The 22,296-nt window shown below is 52.2% G+C and overlaps 6 protein-coding genes; 4 read left to right on the top strand and 2 right to left on the bottom strand.

Moving 5' to 3' along the window:
• The first annotated feature begins 314 nt into the window (after positions 1-314).
• CHC_T00000160001 (hypothetical protein) lies at positions 315-1,501 on the top strand. XM_005719041.1 is given in 2 exon segments: positions 315-1,241; positions 1,242-1,501. The coding sequence occupies 1 exon segment, from the start codon at positions 315-317 to the stop codon at positions 1,239-1,241; it is 927 nt and encodes a 308-aa protein (XP_005719098.1). The 3' UTR covers positions 1,242-1,501.
• A 41-nt stretch (positions 1,502-1,542) lies between these two features.
• CHC_T00000159001 (hypothetical protein) lies at positions 1,543-2,880 on the bottom strand. Its single transcript, XM_005719040.1, has one exon. The coding sequence runs from the start codon at positions 2,878-2,880 to the stop codon at positions 1,543-1,545; it is 1,338 nt and encodes a 445-aa protein (XP_005719097.1).
• Positions 2,881-3,237: 357 nt separating this feature from the next.
• On the top strand, positions 3,238-3,945 carry CHC_T00000158001 (hypothetical protein). XM_005719039.1 is given in 2 exon segments: positions 3,238-3,843; positions 3,844-3,945. The coding sequence occupies 1 exon segment, from the start codon at positions 3,238-3,240 to the stop codon at positions 3,841-3,843; it is 606 nt and encodes a 201-aa protein (XP_005719096.1). The 3' UTR covers positions 3,844-3,945.
• A 49-nt stretch (positions 3,946-3,994) lies between these two features.
• CHC_T00000157001 (hypothetical protein) lies at positions 3,995-10,099 on the bottom strand. The gene has a single exon (XM_005719038.1). The coding sequence runs from the start codon at positions 10,097-10,099 to the stop codon at positions 3,995-3,997; it is 6,105 nt and encodes a 2,034-aa protein (XP_005719095.1).
• Positions 10,100-14,938: 4,839 nt separating this feature from the next.
• CHC_T00000156001 (hypothetical protein) lies at positions 14,939-16,320 on the top strand. XM_005719037.1 is given in 2 exon segments: positions 14,939-15,784; positions 15,785-16,320. 1 exon segment carries the CDS (start codon positions 14,939-14,941, stop codon positions 15,782-15,784), a length of 846 nt encoding a protein of 281 aa, XP_005719094.1. The 3' UTR covers positions 15,785-16,320.
• A 2,346-nt stretch (positions 16,321-18,666) lies between these two features.
• Positions 18,667-20,553, top strand: CHC_T00008577001 (Glycosyltransferase, family GT27). XM_005719036.1 is given in 2 exon segments: positions 18,667-20,190; positions 20,191-20,553. 1 exon segment carries the CDS (start codon positions 18,667-18,669, stop codon positions 20,188-20,190), a length of 1,524 nt encoding a protein of 507 aa, XP_005719093.1. The 3' UTR covers positions 20,191-20,553.
• Positions 20,554-22,296: the final 1,743 nt, after the last annotated feature.

Below are 22,296 nucleotides of genomic sequence, written 5' to 3'. Positions count from 1 at the left end.
TCCTGCGCCCGCCCTTATAATCCCCCGCCGCGCACGCGGACCTCATCCGCAGCAACCCGCGCCCGCCGCTCCCGCAACCGCCGCTCCCGCGCGCCGCCTCATCCGCCTCCTCGTCCGTCGCGCCGTGCGTGCTGCGGTCCGCGGACGACGAGCGCGGCAGCGACAGCGGCTCGTCCGTCGCCGAGGCGTACAACAGCGAGGACGAGCATCTGTCCGCCTCGCGCGCGGCCGACCACTTCCACGCCCGCTCGCCGCTGGAGCGCGAGCGCGTCTTCGTGTCGCAGCTGCGCGCGCGCGGCCTGCGCATCGTCGACATGCGCGCCGACGGAAACTGCTTGTTCCGCGCCCTCGCCCACGCCCTCTGGGGCGACGCCGAGCTGCACGTCCCGCTACGCGCCAAGGTCATCGACTACCTCTCGCAAGAGAGGGACTACTTTTCACAGTTTGTCGCAGAGGACTTCGCGAGGTACGTACGCAGAAAGAGCAGGGACGGCACGCACGGCAACCACCTCGAGCTGCAGGCCGCCGCCGAGCTCTTCGGGAAGCCCATCGAGGTCTACTCGTACGGCCCGACACCCGTGACTATCATTGACTCGTGGAGCATGCATGCGGGGGAGGATTCTACCCGCAGACCGGAGCCGGTCAGGCTCAGCTTTCATCGTCGGAGCCATTACAACGCAGTGGAGCCGCTGGCGATTGCGGGAGAGAAGCGCATCGCGCAGGCAAAACGCGAGAGAGAGTTGCAGTGGAGAGCCACCTTAGATGCGCAGGCAACCCAGAACGAGATGGAAAAGGCTGTTGTCGCGCTCTCGCTGGTCGAAGCTAGTCGCAGAGAGTCTGCTGCCGGGTCGTCTGCCTCCTCGTCTACGCCCATGCTGCCTTCCACAGTGCTTGCCCTGATTCATGCTGGATATACTGAAGAGAGAGCGAAGGAGGCATATCAAGTAGCGGGGCACGGTGGCTTGGGGGCAATGGTCCAACATCTCACAAGTGAGTTCTTCAGCCCGAAGAGTTATGTGCCACCGAGCTTTCGACAGAGTATGAGGGGGTCTACATCGACGGCTACAGGAGGGCCAGCGCGTAGCAGTCAGCCAAGTCGAGTAGGACCAGAGCCCGGTATCCATGGAACGGATCGGAAATCTGAGGTATCTTCTGTACTCAAGAAAGGTTCAGGTACAGAAGCGCCACCTGTGAATACGGAGGGAAACAGCAATCAGAGGACAGAGAATGCGAACGAATAGCCCTGTGTGAAACGGGATCACAGCTCGATTCTGTGTTTGTGCTTATGAATACCGCTTGTTGGGTACTTATTGTCAATCTATAGTCAGACTTAGAGAAACTGCAGTTTGCTTGCCAGCGCGGGTGATGGCCTGCGTGATTTCGCTTTTATCGATAGCAACTATCAACAGATCTATCGCGTATGCATCGCTACCTGCATTGAATTGTGAAGCACCTTCGGGAATAGCCCGCTGTAAATGATGTCGCATCTCTAGCGTATCAAGTGACGTCCAAGACGACCGTCCAAAAACTGCTACTTCCCCCCTATTCCTCCGGTGCTAACAGCATCACGCCCTTCTGTACAAGCAACCGCACGCCATCTAAATTTAACGTGGTCTCCGCCACGGCTTTAGCTATTTGCCCACCACCTTCCTTGGTGATTGCCTCTAGAAACTCGCGCTCCCCATCAGAAAGCATGATAGGGACATAGTCTCTATCCATCACGACATTGCTTGGCCAACCGGTGATGCATTCTGACATCGTAGCTCTTGCGCGTTCAAGGGTAGCATCATCCTTCCAGTCATACTTTTGAAGAGGAGGTTTTGTCAAAAAGAACTCGAAATGAGTCACGGCTTCCGGGTCGAGGCATTCAATCAGCCCGTACAAATCCCTCTCAGACAAACCCTCGGCGCGCTTGCATATTTCCTCATCATTCCCAAGCACTCGCTTTATGTCCCAAGTCCGTGGATTTGAGAACCCTACAAACTCAAGTCCGGACTGATCAATCAGCTCGAAGAGACTCGGAATGTCGTAGTCAACCTCTTGAGGATGCAAATACATATCGGCAAACGTGGCATCCTTCGTATTTTCTTGTGCCCAACGGTCATTCTCCCTTTTCTTGAGTCTGTTACCGTCTGGCAAAGCAGCGAAAACCTTCCTTCCGAGCTTCACACCGTCCTCAAACTCATGCTTACCATTCTGCAGCAGCTTCAATGCTCGCTGCATAAGAGAAATTTCCCAGCGCCCATGCGCTGCATACACAAAAATGTGCAGGATACCTCCGGGAGCGAGCTTCTCCGCCAAAGCACGAACAGCTCTCAACGGATCTGGTGTATGGTGCACGACACCGACGCAGTTGATATGGTCAAACTGACCCTCGAGCTCAGCTGCATCGAAAATGCTTTTATGCAAGAGCTCAACGCGTTCCATCTGCTCTGGCACAGACCTTCGGAGCCTCTCCTCAGCGATCTTCAGCGCACCTGCCGACAAGTCGATGCCAGTGACTTGAGCCCCTGGGTTGAGGTGCACTAAATAGGATGTCGACTCCCCCGTGCCGCACCCCGCGTCTAAGATGCGTAGAGGCTTCGTTTGTGGTGGCGGAATACGGCCTGTGCAGAAAGAGTATGCGGACGGATGGTGCCATCGCCAATTATATCCGATCGGAGCTTCGTCAAGCAGCGTTTCCGGCGGGAAAGGGTATGTGTCGTACAAGCGTTCGACCGTTGACGATACAGCTACGTCGGGCTCGTTCTCCGGCTTTGCCACCATACGAGGGGCCTGCTGCCTCCTGGTGGTGTGAGCCATGGGGCGAAGGGAGATATGGCCAGCTCTCTGCACAGAGCGTAATGGTGGTGGAGCGAGCAAAGGCACAAATGCAGTCATCTTGAAGCAGGTTCCCTCCACGATGCTCAAATACGAGGTGTTCCTCCGCGAAACACTTGATAGATTGTTCAAGTTACAACAGAGACGCAACAAAAGTTGCGAGTATCTCGGGTGTCTAACTACAGGAGCGATCAATTCTGAAGGGGGTGGCACCCCCCACGATCTGATCTCAAGAAGCAGATCGCGGGATCTCTGTACCCTAGAAAAATACATGAAAACACGACTAGCATTGCTGTTGAAAACAACCCTTCGTAACTAATACACTCTGTCCTGCTGTACTCTCGCCCCAAAACCCCTTCTCCACGGTGACGTCACATCTGTTGCCGACGCGCCGACCCTGCAGGTCTTCAAGCGCCCATGTTCGAGTCGGACGCGACCCTCCTCTTGGTTGCAGCGTGCGGCCTCGTCCTTCTGCGCCCGTCCGATGTGCCTCTGCTCGCCAGGTACGCGGGTCGTGCTACTGGCATTGGAGTACGAAGCTTACGTGGTCTCCGCGATGCGACCGATGCTGCAATGAAGGAGGGTGAGTCGGTTTTCGCTCAGCACGCTGGGAATGGAGTGGGCAGTGGTCTCCGCGAGTCCCTTTCAAAGTTTGATTCGTTGCGGACAACATTAAGTAGGGATGTCGCGCGTTTCGCGCCGTTCGACAAGTTGAATAGAGGCATCGCAGGTGCCATGCGTCAAAACGCCGCGAAGCCCGTTCTGCATGGAAAGAGTGAACGGAATGATGCCACAAGCTCACCTAACTTGACTTCAACGACATCAAAATTGTTAACAACGGTCCATCGTACCGAAACTAGCACGGGGGAGCAGACTGCCGGAGTAGACTTCATAGCTCGATCCATTGAGGAGGCCGCCCTTGCAAGACAGCAGGAGCGAGTCTTCGGCAAAACGCTTCACGATGAGAATCAGTCAGAATGTGAGACTCGTCCCAACGACTTCGATCCCCGAAGTCGTGGATAGATCCCGTTTTAATGTTACTATGTTATCGCCTAGTGAGGCTCGTGTTGTACAATAAACATCCACAGAAAGCTACTTTGTTTGTCTGTCGATTATGTTTGTCTTCAACTTTTCTGCGCATCAGGGTACATTTTGTTTGTATATACAGTAGTACTCATCGGTTGCTAGTGTCGCGAGTTCGTTCGGTTACAACTGCGTCCGCAGATTCAGCTGTTGCAGCTTGCATAGCTACTTCCGCACCCCCACAACTCATTGTTGATTCCGCTGCCGCGACCGACACTGTGGAGTGTTCATGGAACGGTGCCGTGGCGATTACTCCCGTCAGCGCTTGCTGTCTGACTGAAACCGTCTGTTGCCGAACACCAGGATTGCCGCGATCTCGCGGAGACATCGAAGGGGAAGCAGGGCTTGGAGATCTCCCAGTTTGTGCCTGGGGAATGTGGCTATCAGATGTAGACGCATGGAGAGGAAAGGTTCCGCCAGCCCCTTCCATGCTTCGGCCCCAGCTGTGAGTACCATCCCCTGCAGGAAAACTGCTGACCCCAATGCTGTGTTGCCTCGTGAGTTGCCCGTGAGGTGAAGACTGCACCATACTCAGGGATCCTCCACTCGGACCCGGTACTGCGTCTTGAACTGGGGAAAGCATGCCAGTACCTCCACGACCCCTATTTGAAAGATTTCCAGTTTCTGCAACACGACGGTTCGCCGGAACCTGACTTGCACCAATACTCGATACTGCCTGCTTCACCATTCCACGCGGGTCCAGGAGAATGCTGTTAGATGCAATCCGTCTCGCACTAGCGCGGTTACCATCACTCGCCGGATTCGAGTTAGCTACCATAGCTACTTGCCGGTGATGCTGATTCATGTCACTAATATGGTGATGCCCCGGATCTGCCGCTGATTGTGATAAATTTCCAACACCTGATTGAGATTGCGAAGCGAAATGCCCTCCGCTTGCCTGAGCATATCCCTTTCTTGCTGGTCCAGCACTGCTCTGTCGAAAATGAGTCTGCCCTCGTCCTGTAAGACGTGAAGCTCGGGGTCCTCTCGTGGGAGCAGGAGGATGAGACACACCTGGCAATATAGGCGGAAGAGCCACCCCAAGCGACTGACCTGGGTAAACCCCATGCCCTTGACCACTATTGAGGTAGCTTCGAGTCGTTGGCCATTGCCTTTGCTGATTCGAAAACGGCGCAAATGAACTCAAGAAACCCGATCCCTCGTTCGAATATGAAGGGGGTATCGTAAATGAGGCTCCAGCTTGAGCCGTAGGTTGTGAGGCTGGAAATGGTCTTCCAGTCCTTGCTACGCCTACTGGGTACGCTTGCGCATGTGCAATTGCTTCATTCTGTGTTGGTCGGGGGCGAATGGTCCGTGATCCGCTATGGGAGGGAGGGGCATTATGTGAGAAGCTAGGACTTGGCATTACTGGCATTAATGAGCTGAGAAATGCAACCCTTGCTCTTTCCGCAGTATCACCAAGTCTCGTATATAGACTTAGAGCCAGCCTTGCATTCTCCGAGCCAGCACCATGGAAGCGAACGACGTTCCGCTTCATCAGATCAATATCGTGAAGGAAGGAACAAAAATGCCGATAATATCCGGTGCACAAGCGCACCAAAATAGTGTTGAAATCCATTGGACACGGTATCTTACCGCAATATCCCGGAAGCGCAGCCAAGGCGTCCACGTTGTCTAGCCATGATAACTGAACTCTCCAGTTAGTTTCCGTCTCGCGGATTGTCTCGAAATCCCTAGCGATCAGAGGGCAGAGACCTGGTTCAATTGTGGATGCCCGTAGAGGGGCGAAGGAGTGACTGGTAGCTGCCCTTCCCCTTTGGTGAATGTGAAACGATTCCAGCTCCCATGGAGAAACAAGCTCACATGTTGTTTTCTCTTTTTCTCCTTCGTTATCGTATACCACTTCCACACTGTTCCACATCACGCTTCGTATTGTCGGTCTAACACTTCGAATTGTCCCCGTGTAGTACTGCCAAGCTCGGCTTTCGTTCAAAAACAGAATCCGAAAACGATCCGACGCCGTCCAAGCACGATTCAAAGCCGCCTCTACCCGGTTTGTGAGTACCAAATACTCTGGTGCATCCACAGGATAATAGCAAAGCACAAAACGGTCGGTTGCTCCCGTACGGCTCGGTAACCCAGACACTAAGCGCAGAGTGAGAACAAGGGTGGTTTTTGCAGTCACGCGATTGTGTACATGTGAGCCTCGAGAAGCCTTTGGACGTGAGCTTGCAGAACGAGGCTTTTGGGAGTTCGATAGGACAGGAAACTCATATGACACGTCAACAATTTGGAAGCGGACAGGAGAAGCATCTGCCGGAAAACTGCTGCCGTCAAGGATCTCCTTGCCAGCCTTCTTAAGGGCAGCGAGGCCTGCAACTGGTTCTACTCCGGTTTCTCGGGAGATAGCCATTGCTGAAGCATGACCTTCCGGAAAGTACATCACATCGTCTCCCAACTGAGGCACATACGTGTATCTATTTGACGAACTTCGCAGCCATGACGATGCCGACAAGGTCCTCGTTCTCGAACGCACAGATCTTCCTTTTTCTGCACTACTCGTGGATGGGCGTTCACTCACGGTTGTGTCTCGTTTGCGAACTTTTCTTGCCCGATGGCTTATGTCATCGTGATCGGACCCCCTGCTCACACGTCTTCGGACGTCTTCATCACTGAAATAATCGCCATCACTCATGTCGTCAAACGATCGCCTTCGCCTCTTTCTGCTGGTCTTTTGTTCACCTTTTGCATCCAAGAGCGCCACTTCACGGTCAGCAACTTCATCAATATCGTAAACGGGGAGAGTGTTGTCGAGTTTACGTGTTCGCCCGCGTCGTCGGGCACGTTGTCTCAGCGCACGAGCAGGTGAATCGGAGAGCAAGCTCTTCTCGTGACCATCCGTCCTTTGCACGTCAGATGAGTCATTCACCGTGTTTGCAAAGTGAGACCCATTCACGGAGTCTCTTCGAACTTTGTTGACCGAAGAATTTCGCTGTTCGAGACTTCGTTGCCTCCGCCATGCAGACGAACCATCCTCCACTCCGGGGCCCCTTCGGCGCGGACGAACGAAGCTAGCAGTGTCTCCTTGATTGTCTTCCACTGCTTTTGATGAACGTTCAATCACATTCGAACTATCCTTCTGTTCAACCCTTTCGCTTGTAAACGACGCGTTCCGAGGAGTTGGTCCTCTGATGACATCTCCAACCTCACTTGCTTGCCCACGGCCATCGTAAGAAGCAACACTGTTGGCAACGTTCTCCTGCAATAAGGCCACGTCACTAGCCCCATGCCCCACCTCAGCCGGCGCTCGCGGTAATAACTCTCTATCCCCAGTTACAGAGGCAAAGCGCGCTGGTGGTGACCCTGCAGAAAAATTACCGCCGATCGAAATCCTCATCCGACGACTACCATCGCTTCTTGACGCTCCTGCAAGGACTGGGAGTGCAGTAGATGGCACCGGCGTAGGGGTTCGCGAGGATAGCCTAGGAGAAACGCTGGGTCTGATTTCTGAGCCAGCACGAATTTCGGCAGCATGTCTATTCAGAAGTGTCCCTGTGGAGCTGTTTCCGTCCACGCCTGAACCACGCATTCTGTCTTTTGAAGTCCCTGAGTTTTCACTGTCACTGTCTTGGCTTTCCAGTTCGTAGCCAGGGCTATCGTCACCAATATCCCCTTCACTCTCCCCGATCTCCGCAGATACGCGATCTCTGAGACGGTGATTTCTGGCCATTCGTCGCCGTTTCTTTATACGGCTTGGACCTACACGCATCCGAAGTTGACGCCTGTCAGACGGCATTTGCAGTCCCAAACGAGACCTTCCCCTGTCATCGTCTATGTCCGAGGAAGAATGTGTCTGCCTTCGAGATGTACGCGTAGGCCGGTCTGGGCGGATCTTATCCTCCTCTGATGATGATGATGATGAGGAGGAACTCCCAGAGGCTTCCTGCTCCATTGCTCCATCGAAGTCCTCATCTGAGTCATCAACGTCGGAATCCTGAACTTCAAAATCCCGAAGCTGAAACGATGGGATGGTATCCCTTTCAAGGGCGGCTTTCGCCTTTTCAAGGATCATTCGGCGACGGGCTTGACGAGCCTCACGCAACAGTCGCCTTTCTTCTTTCTCCTGATTGGCCCTAAACTCCTTTGCGCGAAGCATCAGTGCGTCCCGATTTCTATTCTCAACAGAATTTCGTGAATGCGGGGTTTTCTGCTCTGGGTGCATGTCATCGCCATCTGCATCAAATCTTTTCGCCATCGGTCTCGACAGCAGCATATTAGGTTGAAGCTCCGGCGGGTGAGGCCTCAAGTCTTTGTTGCAGAGGCGACCCTTGTTCACAAGATGCAACAAGAGTCCGGTATCCTCGTCAACAGCGCGATTCTCGCGATCTCGCCGATACGGAGCGTAGTCTTTCGAGAAGAACTGCTCCTCAGGTGCTAGTGCTGTAGCTTCCACAGAGTTACATGCAAATACTGTCAATGCTCCAGACGTATCGGACACAGCGAAGGAGAGGCCATCGGCAGAAAACTGGCCATCTGTGATGCTTGGTCTCTTGTGAGAACCAAAAGGAATGGTTTGCTCGAATGGATCATCGGGTCCATCCCATACCGTAAACATTCGCAACTGCTTTCCTGTTTCAATATCCCAGAGAATGCACCTACCGTCGTACCCACCGGAAAGCAGAATGCGTTCATCTGTAGGATGGCAGTCCATCACATAAACTTCTCGTTCATGAGCCTCCAAAACACGCAAAAGCCTCCCAGTCTGAGCCTCCCAAATTCGAATCTTTGCATCTGAGCTCGCAGTGAACACGCGTTTGTCATTTAGAGACCACATGGTTGCATCGACAGAAACCGGAAACGTTGCTCGACGCATGCGTGGGACAATACTTCCACATGCTGACCCCGAGGCTCCGCCACTTAAAACACTTCGCGCATCTGCCTGAATCGAAGATCGGCAATCCAAAACCATCGAGCTCCATTTCCCCATCCCTGCAACAGATTGTTTCCGCTTTCTCCCGACCGGTAGACGCGCTTTTACGCGGTTCCATATCCTAGCTGTCCCGTCGCGGCAGGCAGTGACAATGCTATCACCTGCTCTCGAGAACAATACTTGAATAATTTGTTCCGAGTGTCCACGCAGCGTGGTCAAATACCTGATGGAAGGGAAGAGGGAATCAGCTTCTTCCGCCTTCTCAATAGCATACAAATACACGCAACTATCTGTTCCAGCGACGGCAAGCCTGGTTGCTCCGGCATTAAAACCAACACTTAGAACGCTATATGTCGATTGTCCGCCACTGACGACGCTATTTGCAGCGAGGCTGTGTGCAGTGGGGTCCCTAGTTAGAGGGCGCTCATTGGCTTGCCTGGGAGAAGGAGACGGCGTAGTCGGCATTGGGTTACTAGACGCGGCAAATTGCCCGCGGCCAGCCGAAACTCCCAGCTGCGGTTGACTTGATGAGGCCCCGAAAGCGGACGCAGCACCTGATGACGTTGGAATTGCTAACGCCGAAGCTGGTAAGACACTAAAGCCGGAAGCCGGGGGCATGCTAAGCGCTGCCGGTGGCAGCATGTGGGCTGACGCGGCAGACGACGGAACTGCCGGGGAGTTGCCTAGCAAGATATGGCCTTGAAGCAATTCGTGATGAGGTCCGCCACTAATGCCGTCTGCAACGGGAGACGTGGGGGCAATTCGTGAAGTTGCGACCGCAGCCGAAGTGCTGGCTGCACGCCAGGTGTCGGAAACGTGACGATAGTTAGAAGTCAGACCACGCTCAGGAATGGGGATACGAATACAGCCGGCGGAAAAATTGTCTGCATTCCAAAGTCGAACAGACCCGTCCGCACCACCAGAGACAAGGTATGGGCGGTCAGGACAGGGAGAAAATTGGACGGCGTTGACTTCTTTCTGCCCGCCGTCGAGTACATGGAGAGCCGCCCCAGTGTCAACATTCCAGACGCGGAGCGTGGTGTCACTGCTTGCTGAGACAACGATAGGGAGGGTTGGGTGCTTGACAATCTCTGTGATGTCGGAATCGTGGCCTCGGAGGGTTTGCTGGAGGTAGGCCGTTTCGGTGCACCAAACTTTAACGAGGTTATCGTCACCGCCGGTGAGGACGAGCCTGGACGAGTTGTCAAAGACAGCGCTAAAGACCGGGAGGTGATGACCAATGACTCGCTTGAGCTTTCTAAAGCTCTTCGGGAGAAGAGCAAATGTGGCCTTGTGGAATGGCATGGGAACATTGAGAAATCTCTGCTGATCCACAAGGGTGAAGACATTGCTAGAAGTGGGACGCAAGCGTGCTTTGATACGGTCGAGGCGAGGGGGGCGAGGCCGCTTCTTGGCACATGTGGCGTAGCGAGCTTTGCCAAACAAGGTTTGCGTACCTTCCGGAAGACGAGTGCGGAGGAGGTCGCGAAGGTAGTCCTGTGGGATGTGACTAAAGTGGCGTGCAGCTTGCTGATAGTTAAGAAGATGATCATTGCCAGTGTAATCGACTCGAGAGGGCAGCAGTTTGTTGTCGAGAAGAGCGGTCTCCAGTGAGACGAGCGCATCACGGATGGACGGGACTGCAGCATGCTGATAAAGGTGATGAAGAATAAGAAAGAGAGTCTCATGCTCAAGGGGATCGGGCAGCGGGGCGCCACCCTGCTCCGTTGGGGGCGCGATGGTAAGAGAGCAAGCCCGCCGCGGATGCGACAGGAAGGCGGAACAACAGAGTGCCAATTCGCGTCCCCTCAACAGAGCTTAGAGGAAACTCGACGCAGAAGGGCGAGACGAATTGGGGGTTCCGGTTGGGACGTGGGGGGAGAGGGGGGGAGGGGGAGGGGCAGGAGGGGCAGGAGATACACGGATAGATGCGGGAAGAAATGAAATGAAAGAGAATTGATGGCGAAGGGGTTGGAATACAAACTATCGTACTGTATGCAGAGGGGTGGGGGGGGCGGGGTGAGGAAGAGGGGGGAGGGGGGGGGGGGGAACGAGGTGGATTTGGATACGAGTGGCAGGCTTTTGTGCTCCCCGAATGGAGCGTGGAGCGGTTACGCGTTTGCATGCTTGTATCGGGCTGCGGAGGCATGCTGGGGACTGGGTTGCTGCGCAAAGGCCATGCATCGGTCCACACATGGTGGCGTGGTCTGCACGTGCAATTGTTCGGGCCGGGTCGATGGACCAACCGGGACAAATCCCGCCGTGACAGTCTCAAGGCCATCCAAACATGCGCCCCGAACGGACCTCTGCGCGCGCAGGCGCGCACTCCGACTGCTGACACGTCATCGCAAGGTCCTAGGGCCTCCCCCTACAGTGGGCATTTTTTACACTTTCCTCGTCTCGAGTCTGCATTCCAGCCCAGCTCCCCCTCACGGGTAGTCCGCCCTCCTCGATTTTTACCAACCTTGCTTACAATTCGACGCTTCCGCACTGATTGTTGCTCCGCTGGTAAAAAATGCATGCACACTCGCAATTACAACACATTTTCTTCATACCATACCCCCTCGGGCAAGGCGCAACGTCCCAATGTGCTACCGCGTGCCTCACCGCTTCCCGTCCAGTCGCAAACGGGAAACCGCGCCAACAGACAACTCCCTCGTTCCCTCCACCTTGACAACAACAACCATCGCCATCGACAGACGCAAAGTCATTCCCCCTTCTTTCCTGGAAACGTCAACCGTCGCTTCATCTCTCTATTCCACGCAACATTCAAATTGCTCTCACACGCCAACCAAATAGCTTACTGTATTACGGTATACAAACACTGCATTCTGTTTCCAGCACGAAATGACGTTACTGTACGGTATGTTCCCCCTCACATATTGTACAATCCCAATTGTACATAAATGTAATGCCCACAGCACAATGCCTACCCTCTCATGTGTCGCATATAGCGCCAACTGACAGTATCGTACTGTAGGACATACCACACACAGATCTGTCATCGACAGTGCGCTCCTCCACCCGTCGCGGTCGATCCGTCTCCATTTAACCCCGAGGATCAATGACGAAATCTTCACAAACAACCTTCTTCATTCAATACCTGTGAGAGCCTTCCGTTTATGGCAACAGCCATCCTTCACTCTATCGATAAATCTTTCGTTGCAACATATTGGCCGTCCGTAACCTTCGTACTTGCTTCGCCGCAGCATTCCCCGCCGCATCAACCACTATCCCTTGTTTCCTACGCTGTCCGCATACACTCACACCTAGGGTGCATACCGCAGCACACGTTTCGTCACGTCCATCTATTTTCTCGCCAAAAAAAAAACATCGTATCACTATACGGCACTTGCACCGCCTCGTGCTCTGATGTGTGCTGTGATGTGCCTTATCATTCAACCCAAAAATCCCTCGCTCCTTTTGTTTCCATCTTCTTCGAGAAACTATCCACCCAGCAGTGCAATACGCCGAACACGTGCTCATCAAGCTTTGTTTGGTCAATTACGTCACTTTCGGACACTTCTCATCTCTCGAATGCTCGTTGATCACAAGATAGACTCAAGCACATTGGTTCACACACTGATTATTCCCACGAAAAAGATCACTCCGTTGTCGTTTAAATATTTTTCTTTGTTGAAGATACGTTAGACTAATAAATCACTATTCACAAAACAAAAACAGAAGACAAACTCCAGAAATTCCAAAGCTATTCCATCGAAAACGAAATACCACATCTTGAATTTGGTCCAGGATTATGACAATAATCTCTTGGTCTACATTCATTGAACAAAAACCCGAATATAGTACAAGTTGTGGTCTTTCTCGAAGATCATTCCGCTATCCGAAAACCCACGCTTCGAATGAACATCGAAGTCACTAAAGCCCATAGTTCCACAAAGATATTGTTCGCACCTTTGCAAGTGTCCTAACCGTACCTCATTGGATCTATTTGCGAATGTCGCATTTGTCCCCTCCCGTGAATGTTTGTCATCTCTGTTTCCGTACATGTACCTTCTAGGTTGAATAACAACTGCGGGACATCTGGCACATGTCTTTTCGCAAGAACACGAAAACAAGTCTCCCATGCAGATGCACAGAGTGAACAGAAACTCTCAGAGCAACAAAACAAATTGGAAATCACAAGTTTGCGACAGCAGTTCGAGGGAAATGAGGTCAAGGATCACGCAGCATGTAGACTATTTGCATCTCTTTGTCTCTTTCTTGAAGGCAGCGTATTCTTGTAAGAACTTATATAGTTTTGAGACCATTTTCTTAATGAAGCGCAAAATGTCCATACTGCGCTTTTACCAAACATTTAATGTGAATCTTTTGGGTAATCGTTACATTCCGCTGTATGGCGTCTGCATATACGGCAGCGGTTTCCGGTTTTATGAATTCTTATGAACATATTATATTCCCTTATCTGTTGCAAGGATTCTTTTTGTAAGTATGTAGAGTTTCAGGCGCAGATTCTCTTCTTTTGCATCCAACCGCAGAAGGCATAACTACAAGGGGCGAAGGGGAAAAGTCTACGAGAGTATTGCAGTGATTGAGAATGTCTCATCAAGACATAGGAACAAGAATAGTGAAAAGTCTCGGACCCCAGAAGGCAAACGCCTACGAGATATGAACACCATTTTCATACTTTTCAGTCGTTCGTGGACGACATACAGGAGCCTGTCGCTCTGCTATAGTGCTTATTATGTCGGTTTATATGGCTCTATGAATTCTTGATTGGCGTTCGGACCCGTAGTCGTATGGATGGGCGTTTTTCGTTACAACTTTTAGGTGTCGATCTAATGTTTCAAGCCATACAGTCGCTGACAGTGTCGAAGAATGAGATTATTTGCATTTGAAGGTTTCTTCTCGCTCGCGAGATGAAAATTGCCAAGATTATGACCAACAGAAATAAAGAAACATTGTACTTAGAAGAATTGGTTTGAACAGTGCCTCTCTGAAAACGTGTGGACATTTCAGCTCAAGAAATTGCAACGAAAGCGAGTGGATGAGGTTTTTGCGTCGACGCAGACCGTTCACGTTGCTTGATGTATGTAAAATGATGTTTGGAGATGTGCTTGTCGTTATCAGTGCAACATACATGTACAACTTATTGTGGTGACTAGATGTGGAATGACAGCAGCAGTGTGGGAAGGAATGATTAGGGTTTGTGCCTCAGACGAGTGATCTTCCCTTGAGCTGATGTATCTAAAAACAACACTCCGAAGCACGGTTGCCCAAGTTGAGGAGCATGTCCACGGAGATTGATTACTTGCTTTCGCCTACATGTTTATATGGCGAGCAAGGACGGGGAGCGGTGGACGAGGCGCTGGGGAGAGCGTGAGAGGCGATCTAACCACGGCTATGACAGGTTGCTGTATGAAAACCTCTGACTCACAAGTTGAGCACAAGGGGCCCGCGATGGATTTTTGGTTGCAGTGTCCAGAATGCGCCAGTGAGAGGTGTAACGTGTAATGGAGGTAAAATTCGGGAATTTTGAGAGAGAGAGCTCTCCGTGCGAAAATCAGTTTGCGAAGGTTATGTGTCAGGAGGTTATCTCCGTTGTAATTTGATGCGGTATTGGCCAATAAAAAGGCGCGGTGACTATGTAAGAGTGGTGCTCGTGCTTTGTTGCCATTTTTAAACTTGACTTGTCGCAAATACGTTACGAAGGTTCATTGGTCGAGGCCATACGTAGCGAGGGTGGCGGAATAGCAGGCGGCAATTCTGGACACCGCGAAGCACTCGAGGATGACGTACCAGCAGTGATTCGACAAGGCCCAGATATAGGGCTGCCTTGTTGGATCTTGTAGAAAATAAGTTTTAAAGTAGACATGACAGGACGGCAAAGGAATTAAGACTTTCCAATGTAAGTAGGATAAGTCGACGTGGCGTCTTACGAAAGCCCACAGCGCAACACGGTAGATAATCCGGAAAAAGCAGCAGAAATGTAGTGCAGGAGGAGTGGAGGTTACTATCGAGATCGCTTTGTTGTGTAGGAGATTTCGGGTCGACGTCGTCCGGCGGCCACAATTTGGAAAAAAAAAACCCTCAAGTCCAGCAGGGCTGCCGGCAAGTCTTACATCTGTGGGCAAAAAAAAAGCAAAAAAAGAAGAAATTTCAAGTTTCTTGCCCAAGTGAAGCATGTTCCACGGAAAGGGATCGGCAGCAAGTGGTTCCCCCGCACGCTTGCAGCCAGCCGGGTCATGCCCCGACACCAGCCCGGCCCGCCAAAGACTTAAAACTCCCGCCCCACGCTTTCTTGCACAGTCGCACGAGCGTCCCATATCTATCTATATTTCTCGCCTACCCCCCCCCTCCCGCCTCCCCCTCCGCCGTCACGTCCTCCCTCGCCACCCCCCTCTTCGTTCCCCCCTCCTCCTCTTCGTTCCCTTCTCCTCCTCCTTCGCGACACCCCCCTCTATATCGTTCTCATCTCCTCATCCACCCACGACCCGCATTCACGTCCCTGCGCCCATAGACTTAATTCCCTTCCGGACATCCTTGGTGTCTCGCATTTCCATTCCACGCGACGGCGAACTTGACAGTCCGTACTCCCTGTCTCCCTCGCCGGAAACCTCCTTAATTACCTTTTCTCCGCTTCGGCGCCTTTCCCCCGCCACCATGGGCAACAAGCGCCCGGCATCCGAAGCCATTCGACCCTCCACCCCGAAGTCTGCCGCCAAGCGTCAAAGAGCCTTGTCTGGTCTCCCACGTCTTGTGACGCCGCCCCGCCCCGCCACGCCCGCCCGTCCCCCTCGCATTCCCCGTTTCTCCCCCGATCCCATTACAACCACCGCCGACAGAAGGCTCGTTCAGGAATTCCACATGCTCTCCACTCCCCAGCTCGTCGCCCTTGTCAAGGATGTCGAAGCACGGTTTAGAAAACTCGCCCAGTTTGAGGCAAACGAGATTCGAAGGGCGCAAGCTTTGGGCTTTGCGGAGAAGAACTCCCCGCTTGTCGTTCGCAGACAGCATGTCGCTTGGTGAGCCGAACCAGCAAACTGCATGGATTACGTCACAGAAGCTGGCGTAATTGACAACTAGATTAGTTACTGGAAAGCGACGGCTGGTGCAACTACTAGCGGGATCGCCATCACTGCAAAAGATTCGGAATTCGCGCTTCAGCGAACAGAGCAAGTTGATCGGGTTGAGATTCAATAGTGAAGTCGACCCAGGAGGCAAACGGCTGCTGAAAGCGCTTACGAGTCGCGATAAGGCTCACGTTTACCGTCGGGCATATCCTACCCACATGTGCGTGTAGGCACGACAACTGGGGCGATGTAGCTTCTTGAAGGTTGCAGTGATTGCCAGTTCGTGGAAGGAAGAGAGCCGTTTGATACCGCATTTGACAATGGCTCTCTTGTTGTGATTCTTTTCGATGGATATAACTCTAATTGCAACAGAATAAAGTTGCATTTGATGTGTTATTGATATCTTTGTAATTTTGCGCAAGCGACGATAGCTTCTAGGTGCAGAGTAGTCTTTAGAATCAGAGAACCGCTAAAGCCGTTGATGTGCTGAGACATTTTGTTCAACCGCACCAAGGTGCAACTCGAAGAGCTGACGTCCGTACTCGTCAATTGCGTCTGAATAAGGCAATGACGGCACGCGTCCGTTACGGCACGCGTCCGTTTACGACTAAGCAATACAATTGCCGTGAAACGGCTGTGCGAAACTCGTTTCTACTGTGCTGTAAAATATCTCTTTTAAGCGTAAGGTATGGTGTCCTGCGCCGCACAACACATGCCAGAGTTCTCGCTAATTGATAGTTCCTACAACTACCATTCGAAGGGTACTTTACCGACACTCAAACAGGGTGATAACTGGTTGAAAAGCAGGCGGACGGCCGTCGTTAAAGACTCGTCGATCTGCCCCACCATCGTCGATTCGAAGAAACTCGCGCCCTTTGCCCGCGGCCGTCGCTCAAACATGTGCGCCCGAGCCATGTACAGTAGAACACTCCATGCAAAAAGCAGCATGACGTGTTCCTACTGTATTTCTGTACAGTAGGAGGGCTGCCAGAATTGGCCCTACGTTGTCAGAGCGTGTGGTCGAACCGTTTCTACACTTGTTGTCGCCCTAGCATTTCTCTGGCGACGAGCACTGCCTGGTGTTTTCACCAATTTATGACCACTTATCACAAATTTCTCCCGTTTCATTGGGTCACACCAGTGCCGGCTTCCGTTGCCCCGCCGGAGAAAGCCCATGTGCCGTACACGTGTACTGGCGGTATTTCTGGGGTGGCCGGTCTCTCATCTCAATGCTGACACTTGAGAATTGGGCAAGGAAGGGTGTGCGCGTTTCTCTTGTGACGATGTGAAAGAGCGTCGTGATGCTATCTCTACTCAGACTCTTGCTTGTTCAGCCGCCACCACGCTACCCTTGGGTACTGTATACATTGCGAAGGGTACTGGCTCAATCGATACAGACTCCAAGAGTGACAATACTTAATTATTGCCCTCTCTGTGCGTGCATGGCAATAATCAAGGGTATGGCTCGACTTGTTTCCGATACGGAAGTCCGCTCTCGATACATCTACGTTGAGCGTCATTGATGCAAGGTGGTTCATCCTTGTAACTTCTCTCATCTATTCTGTCCCGTTCCAGTGTTGCGACTAACTCCTGACGCTATTCGTTTTTTCACACGTCTGCACATCATCAGTGAGAGGGCTGTATTGTTCATTACGATTGAGCCAAATGATAAATATCTAAAGCACCAGGCATGCTTCCTCGTTGCTCTAGAGATTTTCCGAGCAAAATTCTGAATGCATAGGTGTCACTGAGATGTCGATCTGCTCCTGTTATCCACAGGTGATCACATCAATTGTATGCATAGTCTTCAAATCACTGTAGTCAATAGAACATCATGTTGCGTCGAAACGAACGAGTAGTTGATGTGTCGTGAGAAGCAGTGAGACGGAGCATAGGGAACAGATCTTTGCTTTTAGAAACATCTGATAAGGGGTTATCGGTCCATATAAGCTTCTCAAGAGTTCTCAACGTATTCAGAAGGACTTTTGTCTTCTTCTTGGTTAGGTTTGCGGAATCTTTGTACGGCCGCTAAGGTATGCTGATTGCGCCTGTCAGATTTGATGATGCAGTTCGTTTCGAGAATACAATAGCATATCCCGACAGCGTACGAACAAAATCTGATGCCGCAGAATTCGCCTCGAAACACTTTGTGATGCAGCAATAATCGCACTCGCTTCTCACTGGTACAGTACCCTTGGGAAGGGTATGCGTTCCTCTGCGAGCAGAGAAAAATCTAGTTTAAAAGTTGGTCCGGTATCGCAGCGGGCCAGACCTGCATGGACCGGTTTCATGGACGAGGTGGGACTGTATTCTTGCATGTCGTCATTGTTGCATGCACTATTTGTTGAGGTCTGATCCGGCTTTTAGATTGCCTCTGTAACAATTTCAGTACTTTTTGGCAATGTTTCAAGCAAATACTGTACAGTATCTACACTCGCATCATAAATGCGGTTTTGAAAATACATTACTTCATGACATGCAGGATGTCGTGAGCAAACGTCAGCCGTTTTTCGTCTTATCAGACTCGTCCTCTCTCATATCCATAGCAGTAGCTCACTCGGCGCAGGCGTGTCCCCGCTACCTTCATGTTTCGGGAATGAGAGTTTGACTGTCCCTTGACCTTCAGGAGTCCTTCGACCACGCCATCTTCGTCGTTTCTCAACCATACTGCGTTCTGGCCGTGTTTTCCGAAGTGATTGACTCGGCGCGTTCGAGACAGTACTATTTTCCACACCTTCGCGATTTTGGTTCCCTTGCGTTCGGCACCACCGACAGTCTCAAACTTTGAAAGCTGTTGGAAAGCAATTGAAAGCTTTGGAAGGGAAGAACGCGAGCATCATGGTCGTCAAGCGAAGGGGGCGACGCGGTGACGCATATTCCGAGTCCTCTGAGGATCATTTCAGAGGGGCTTCTCCTGCCAATTCGAGTATCTCGTTCCGTAACAATGAGCCAAAACGCCTGACTTTCGGACGGGTCCTCACAAAGGTTCTACTTGCGATGACAATGGTAGCGATTGGCTGGGTTGGTCATGGTACATTCAGGTCTACGCAGTCTGTGCAAACGAACTCTCCCACTCAAGGGGTAGCAGATCCCCCGTGGTGGCTTGAACAGGATGAAGATGATTTCTTTTCCAGGACCTACATAGAGGGATTGTCGGCTGTCCGCAATTTGAGTGTCAAGGATTTCTTCACGGGCATGTGTGGGCGTTACCGCTTTGATGAGGATAATATGCCAAATGCTTCTATCGTTGCGACGGTCCAGAATGAGCAGGATGGAATGCTGACACTCACGATCCATTCAATTCTCGCTCGGACACCTCCTTCCTTGTTGAAGGAAATAATTATCGTTGATGACAACGGGCTTGGGGAGGTACGAGGCCCTGTCAATGAAACAGAATTAGAAGAACTGAAAAAGCTGGATCCTAGAATCACCATATTAACCAATGAACGACGCGAAGGTGTTGCGAGATGTAGGATGAGAGGAGCCCGAGCCGCAACGGGAGATGTTCTTGTGTTCATTGACAGCCATATTGAGATGCTCAGTGCCACATGGCTGCAACACCTTCTGGTACCGATCACAGAGAACCCGAGGACATTAGCAGCTCAGACCTTGGACATCATTAACGATATGGACTGGACGTACGGGACTGGCAGCGGGGATTTGCTTTACGGGGTGATCACGGACAAGTTTTGGTTTGGATACCAGCGTTCAAGATTTGGAGGACCTGACGACAACGGTGATGAGAGGGAAGCCCCTGGACGAAGGCTTCCTTATGAAACCCCTTTTGCGGCGGGGAGCCTTTTCGCAATACGTAGAGATGAGTTCTTCCGGTTAGGCGGCTATGACGAGGGAATGTACGTGTGGGGCGGAGAAAACACCGATTTCGCAATCAAAGTTTGGGCATGTGGCGGCCGGTTGGTAATGGTACCGTGTTCCAGGGTTGGGCACATGTACCGTATTCACTTGGACGAGGTAGGCAGGTGGCCACCTGTAATACCGGAATCCTTAACCGATCGCTTAGATCTGGCAAGGGACGCCCCGTACGAAGTTGACGGACATCCAGCAGACAACTTCACAAAAATTATCACACGGAACAACATCCGGGTTCTGGAGAGATGGGCGAAAAACTCAAATGCGCGAACTGGTTTCTACAAGCTAATGTTTGGAGCTGAAAATTTGCCAGAAGAATGGCAAGCGTTTGCGGATCAGATGGGAGATGATCCGTATGCACAACAACAAGAACAATATTTACAGAAAAACGGTTGCAAAGACTTCAATTGGTTTGACAAACACGTTTACTTCAAACTCACGGGGGTGCATCACCCCTGGCATCCAGAGAGCCCTGGGCGGACCTGGGTCTAAACAACACTGCGACATGGTCATGCAGGTGTTTTGATCCCGCTTCTAATTTTTGGGTTTCTGATAAATTTTGGCAGGATTTATCGGCCTTCGGTCGTGTTTCCGGGTGGAGTGAAACGATTAGGACCCAATGTGCTATTGTACGTACGACAATGCCATCATCGTAGAAAGTCCAGTATTGCAAGAAGTACTCCCAACTTTTGCTGTGTATTGCACCGCCTCGGAAAAAAAGGGAATCATTGAAGTCTCTCGCAGCGAAACATCTCACCTCTGCATTAAGGACACATTTGTATACAGTATTCCAACATTTGGCCCATATTGAGCGTGTCGTAAGAAGAATGGCAAGAATAATAAAGGATAGCAGCAGTACGACCCTTGCCGTAGTTTCGTGCATAAAAAAAGTACGCCGGCCGGGAATTGAACCCGGGTCTCGCCCGTGGCAGGGGCGTATGCTACCACTATACCACCGGCGTATCTGGTTACTGCTTGCCCGGAGCTATGCGTTCAGTATATTTGAATATGGAGAACATCATCCGCGTCACACACACCCACACTATACACTTGAAGCCTGCCCTATGATATGGCATCGGCCCCCCCTTGATTAGTGAAAATAAACGAACCACACTATACACTAGTGCAACCTCGCCCTCAACCGATGGTACGCTGATGATGGAACCCTCATAGGTACAATTGCTGAAGTCACCAAGGCGCTCCGAATACTTCGAAATTCTGGCCCTGCGGCCGGTTTCCATGTAAACATTTCCAAGTGTCGTGCGTTCTGGCCATCGTCCTCCCCCGCCAATCTCTCCCCACTTCTCGATGTCTTCCCTGTTCAGGTCCCTTCTGAAGATGGACTGGTTCTCCTTGGCGCCCCCCTCGGCTCTGACGCCTTCATCAAGAATTATCTACAGAACAAGATCCAATCTTGCACCGACGCGCTTCGTCCTCTTCAGGATATTCCGGACGCCCGCATTCGGTTTCACCTCCATCGCGTCACTGGCTCTGTGTGCCGTGTGGAACATACGTTCCGCTTGACACCCCCGATCTTGTCCCTCCCGCTGGCTGTGCGCTTTGACGAACTCCAACGCGCCACATACTCTCGCCTGAACAACGTTCCCCTCTCGGCATCTATTTCTACTCAAATTGGCTTACCTCTTCGTATGGGAGGTCATGGCTTCACTGCGCTATCCCCGTTTGTGCATGCGTCCTACGCCGCCAGCCTTCTAGAAGCCGCCCCGATCCGCGTTAAAGGTCCTGCTAACCCCTCGGTGCCCTTCTACCGCGGCATGGCACGCCGCCATCTCGTTCGAGTGCTCACGTCCATCAACCCGGAAATACGCACTCGTGGCGTGCTATCAGCACACTCCCCCCTCGGCCCATTCGAGCCAGACGCCCTCCTGGACAGACCTGAACGCGTACACAAGACATTATTTCAGGCTCTCCATGGCGCCTTCTCAAGGATGTACTGGGAAAAGTCTGCATGGGATCGCCTCCCCAGCCCCTCCGACCACACACCCGCCTCCGTACGCCGCCGAGCGCGCTACAACTCCCTGTGCGCGCCAGGCGCCGCATCCTTCTTGTGTGCTCATCCCGCCCTTACATCACTCGTCTCCAGCGAGGTGTGGTCATGTATGCTCCGCCGTCATCTTGACTCCCCGGTCTACGATGACTCCATCCAGCCCCTCCTCTGCTCTCACTGTCGCCGTCCCATGGATATACGCGGTGACCATGCCGCCATGTGCAAGCACGGCTTCGGTACTGTGCATCGTCACAACACGGTGCGGAACACTCTGGCACGACATGCTTTCCGCGCCGCAGGATTGAGCTGTGATATGGAAGTCCCTTTTCTCATCCCTGGCACGGCTCACCGCCCCGCCGATCTCCTCGTTCAGCCCGCTCCGCCTCCTGCGGGAGCTCTGCCAGACCGTCCTACGGCTTACGATGTCACTGTCCGGAGCCCCTACCGCGTGGGGGCCCTCATCCCGGCTGCTCGCGGTATAGCCGGCGCCGCCGAAGTGGCGGATGCTGACAAGCTAAGCACGCACGCTCGCATCATCCGCTCCGCTCTACATCTACAAGCCGACGCCTCGCTCCCTCTTCTGGACTGGC

The sequence above is a fragment of the Chondrus crispus genome, genomic scaffold (assembly GCF_000350225.1).
Source record: "Chondrus crispus Stackhouse genomic scaffold, scaffold_458, whole genome shotgun sequence".
In the NCBI taxonomy this organism is placed as follows: domain Eukaryota; phylum Rhodophyta; class Florideophyceae; order Gigartinales; family Gigartinaceae; genus Chondrus; species Chondrus crispus.
This window is presented reverse-complemented; position numbering and strand designations above follow the sequence as displayed.

What these genes read in the sequence shown, in the direction of transcription:
- CHC_T00000160001 (XM_005719041.1), top strand. Translation starts at nt 315, where the DNA reads ATGCGCGCCGACGGAAACTGCTTGTTCCGCGCCCTCGCCCACGCCCTC.
- CHC_T00000159001 (XM_005719040.1), bottom strand. Translation starts at nt 2,880, where the DNA reads ATGACTGCATTTGTGCCTTTGCTCGCTCCACCACCATTACGCTCTGTG.
- CHC_T00000158001 (XM_005719039.1), top strand. Translation starts at nt 3,238, where the DNA reads ATGTTCGAGTCGGACGCGACCCTCCTCTTGGTTGCAGCGTGCGGCCTC.
- CHC_T00000157001 (XM_005719038.1), bottom strand. Translation starts at nt 10,099, where the DNA reads ATGCCATTCCACAAGGCCACATTTGCTCTTCTCCCGAAGAGCTTTAGA.
- CHC_T00000156001 (XM_005719037.1), top strand. Translation starts at nt 14,939, where the DNA reads ATGTTCCACGGAAAGGGATCGGCAGCAAGTGGTTCCCCCGCACGCTTG.
- CHC_T00008577001 (XM_005719036.1), top strand. Translation starts at nt 18,667, where the DNA reads ATGGTCGTCAAGCGAAGGGGGCGACGCGGTGACGCATATTCCGAGTCC.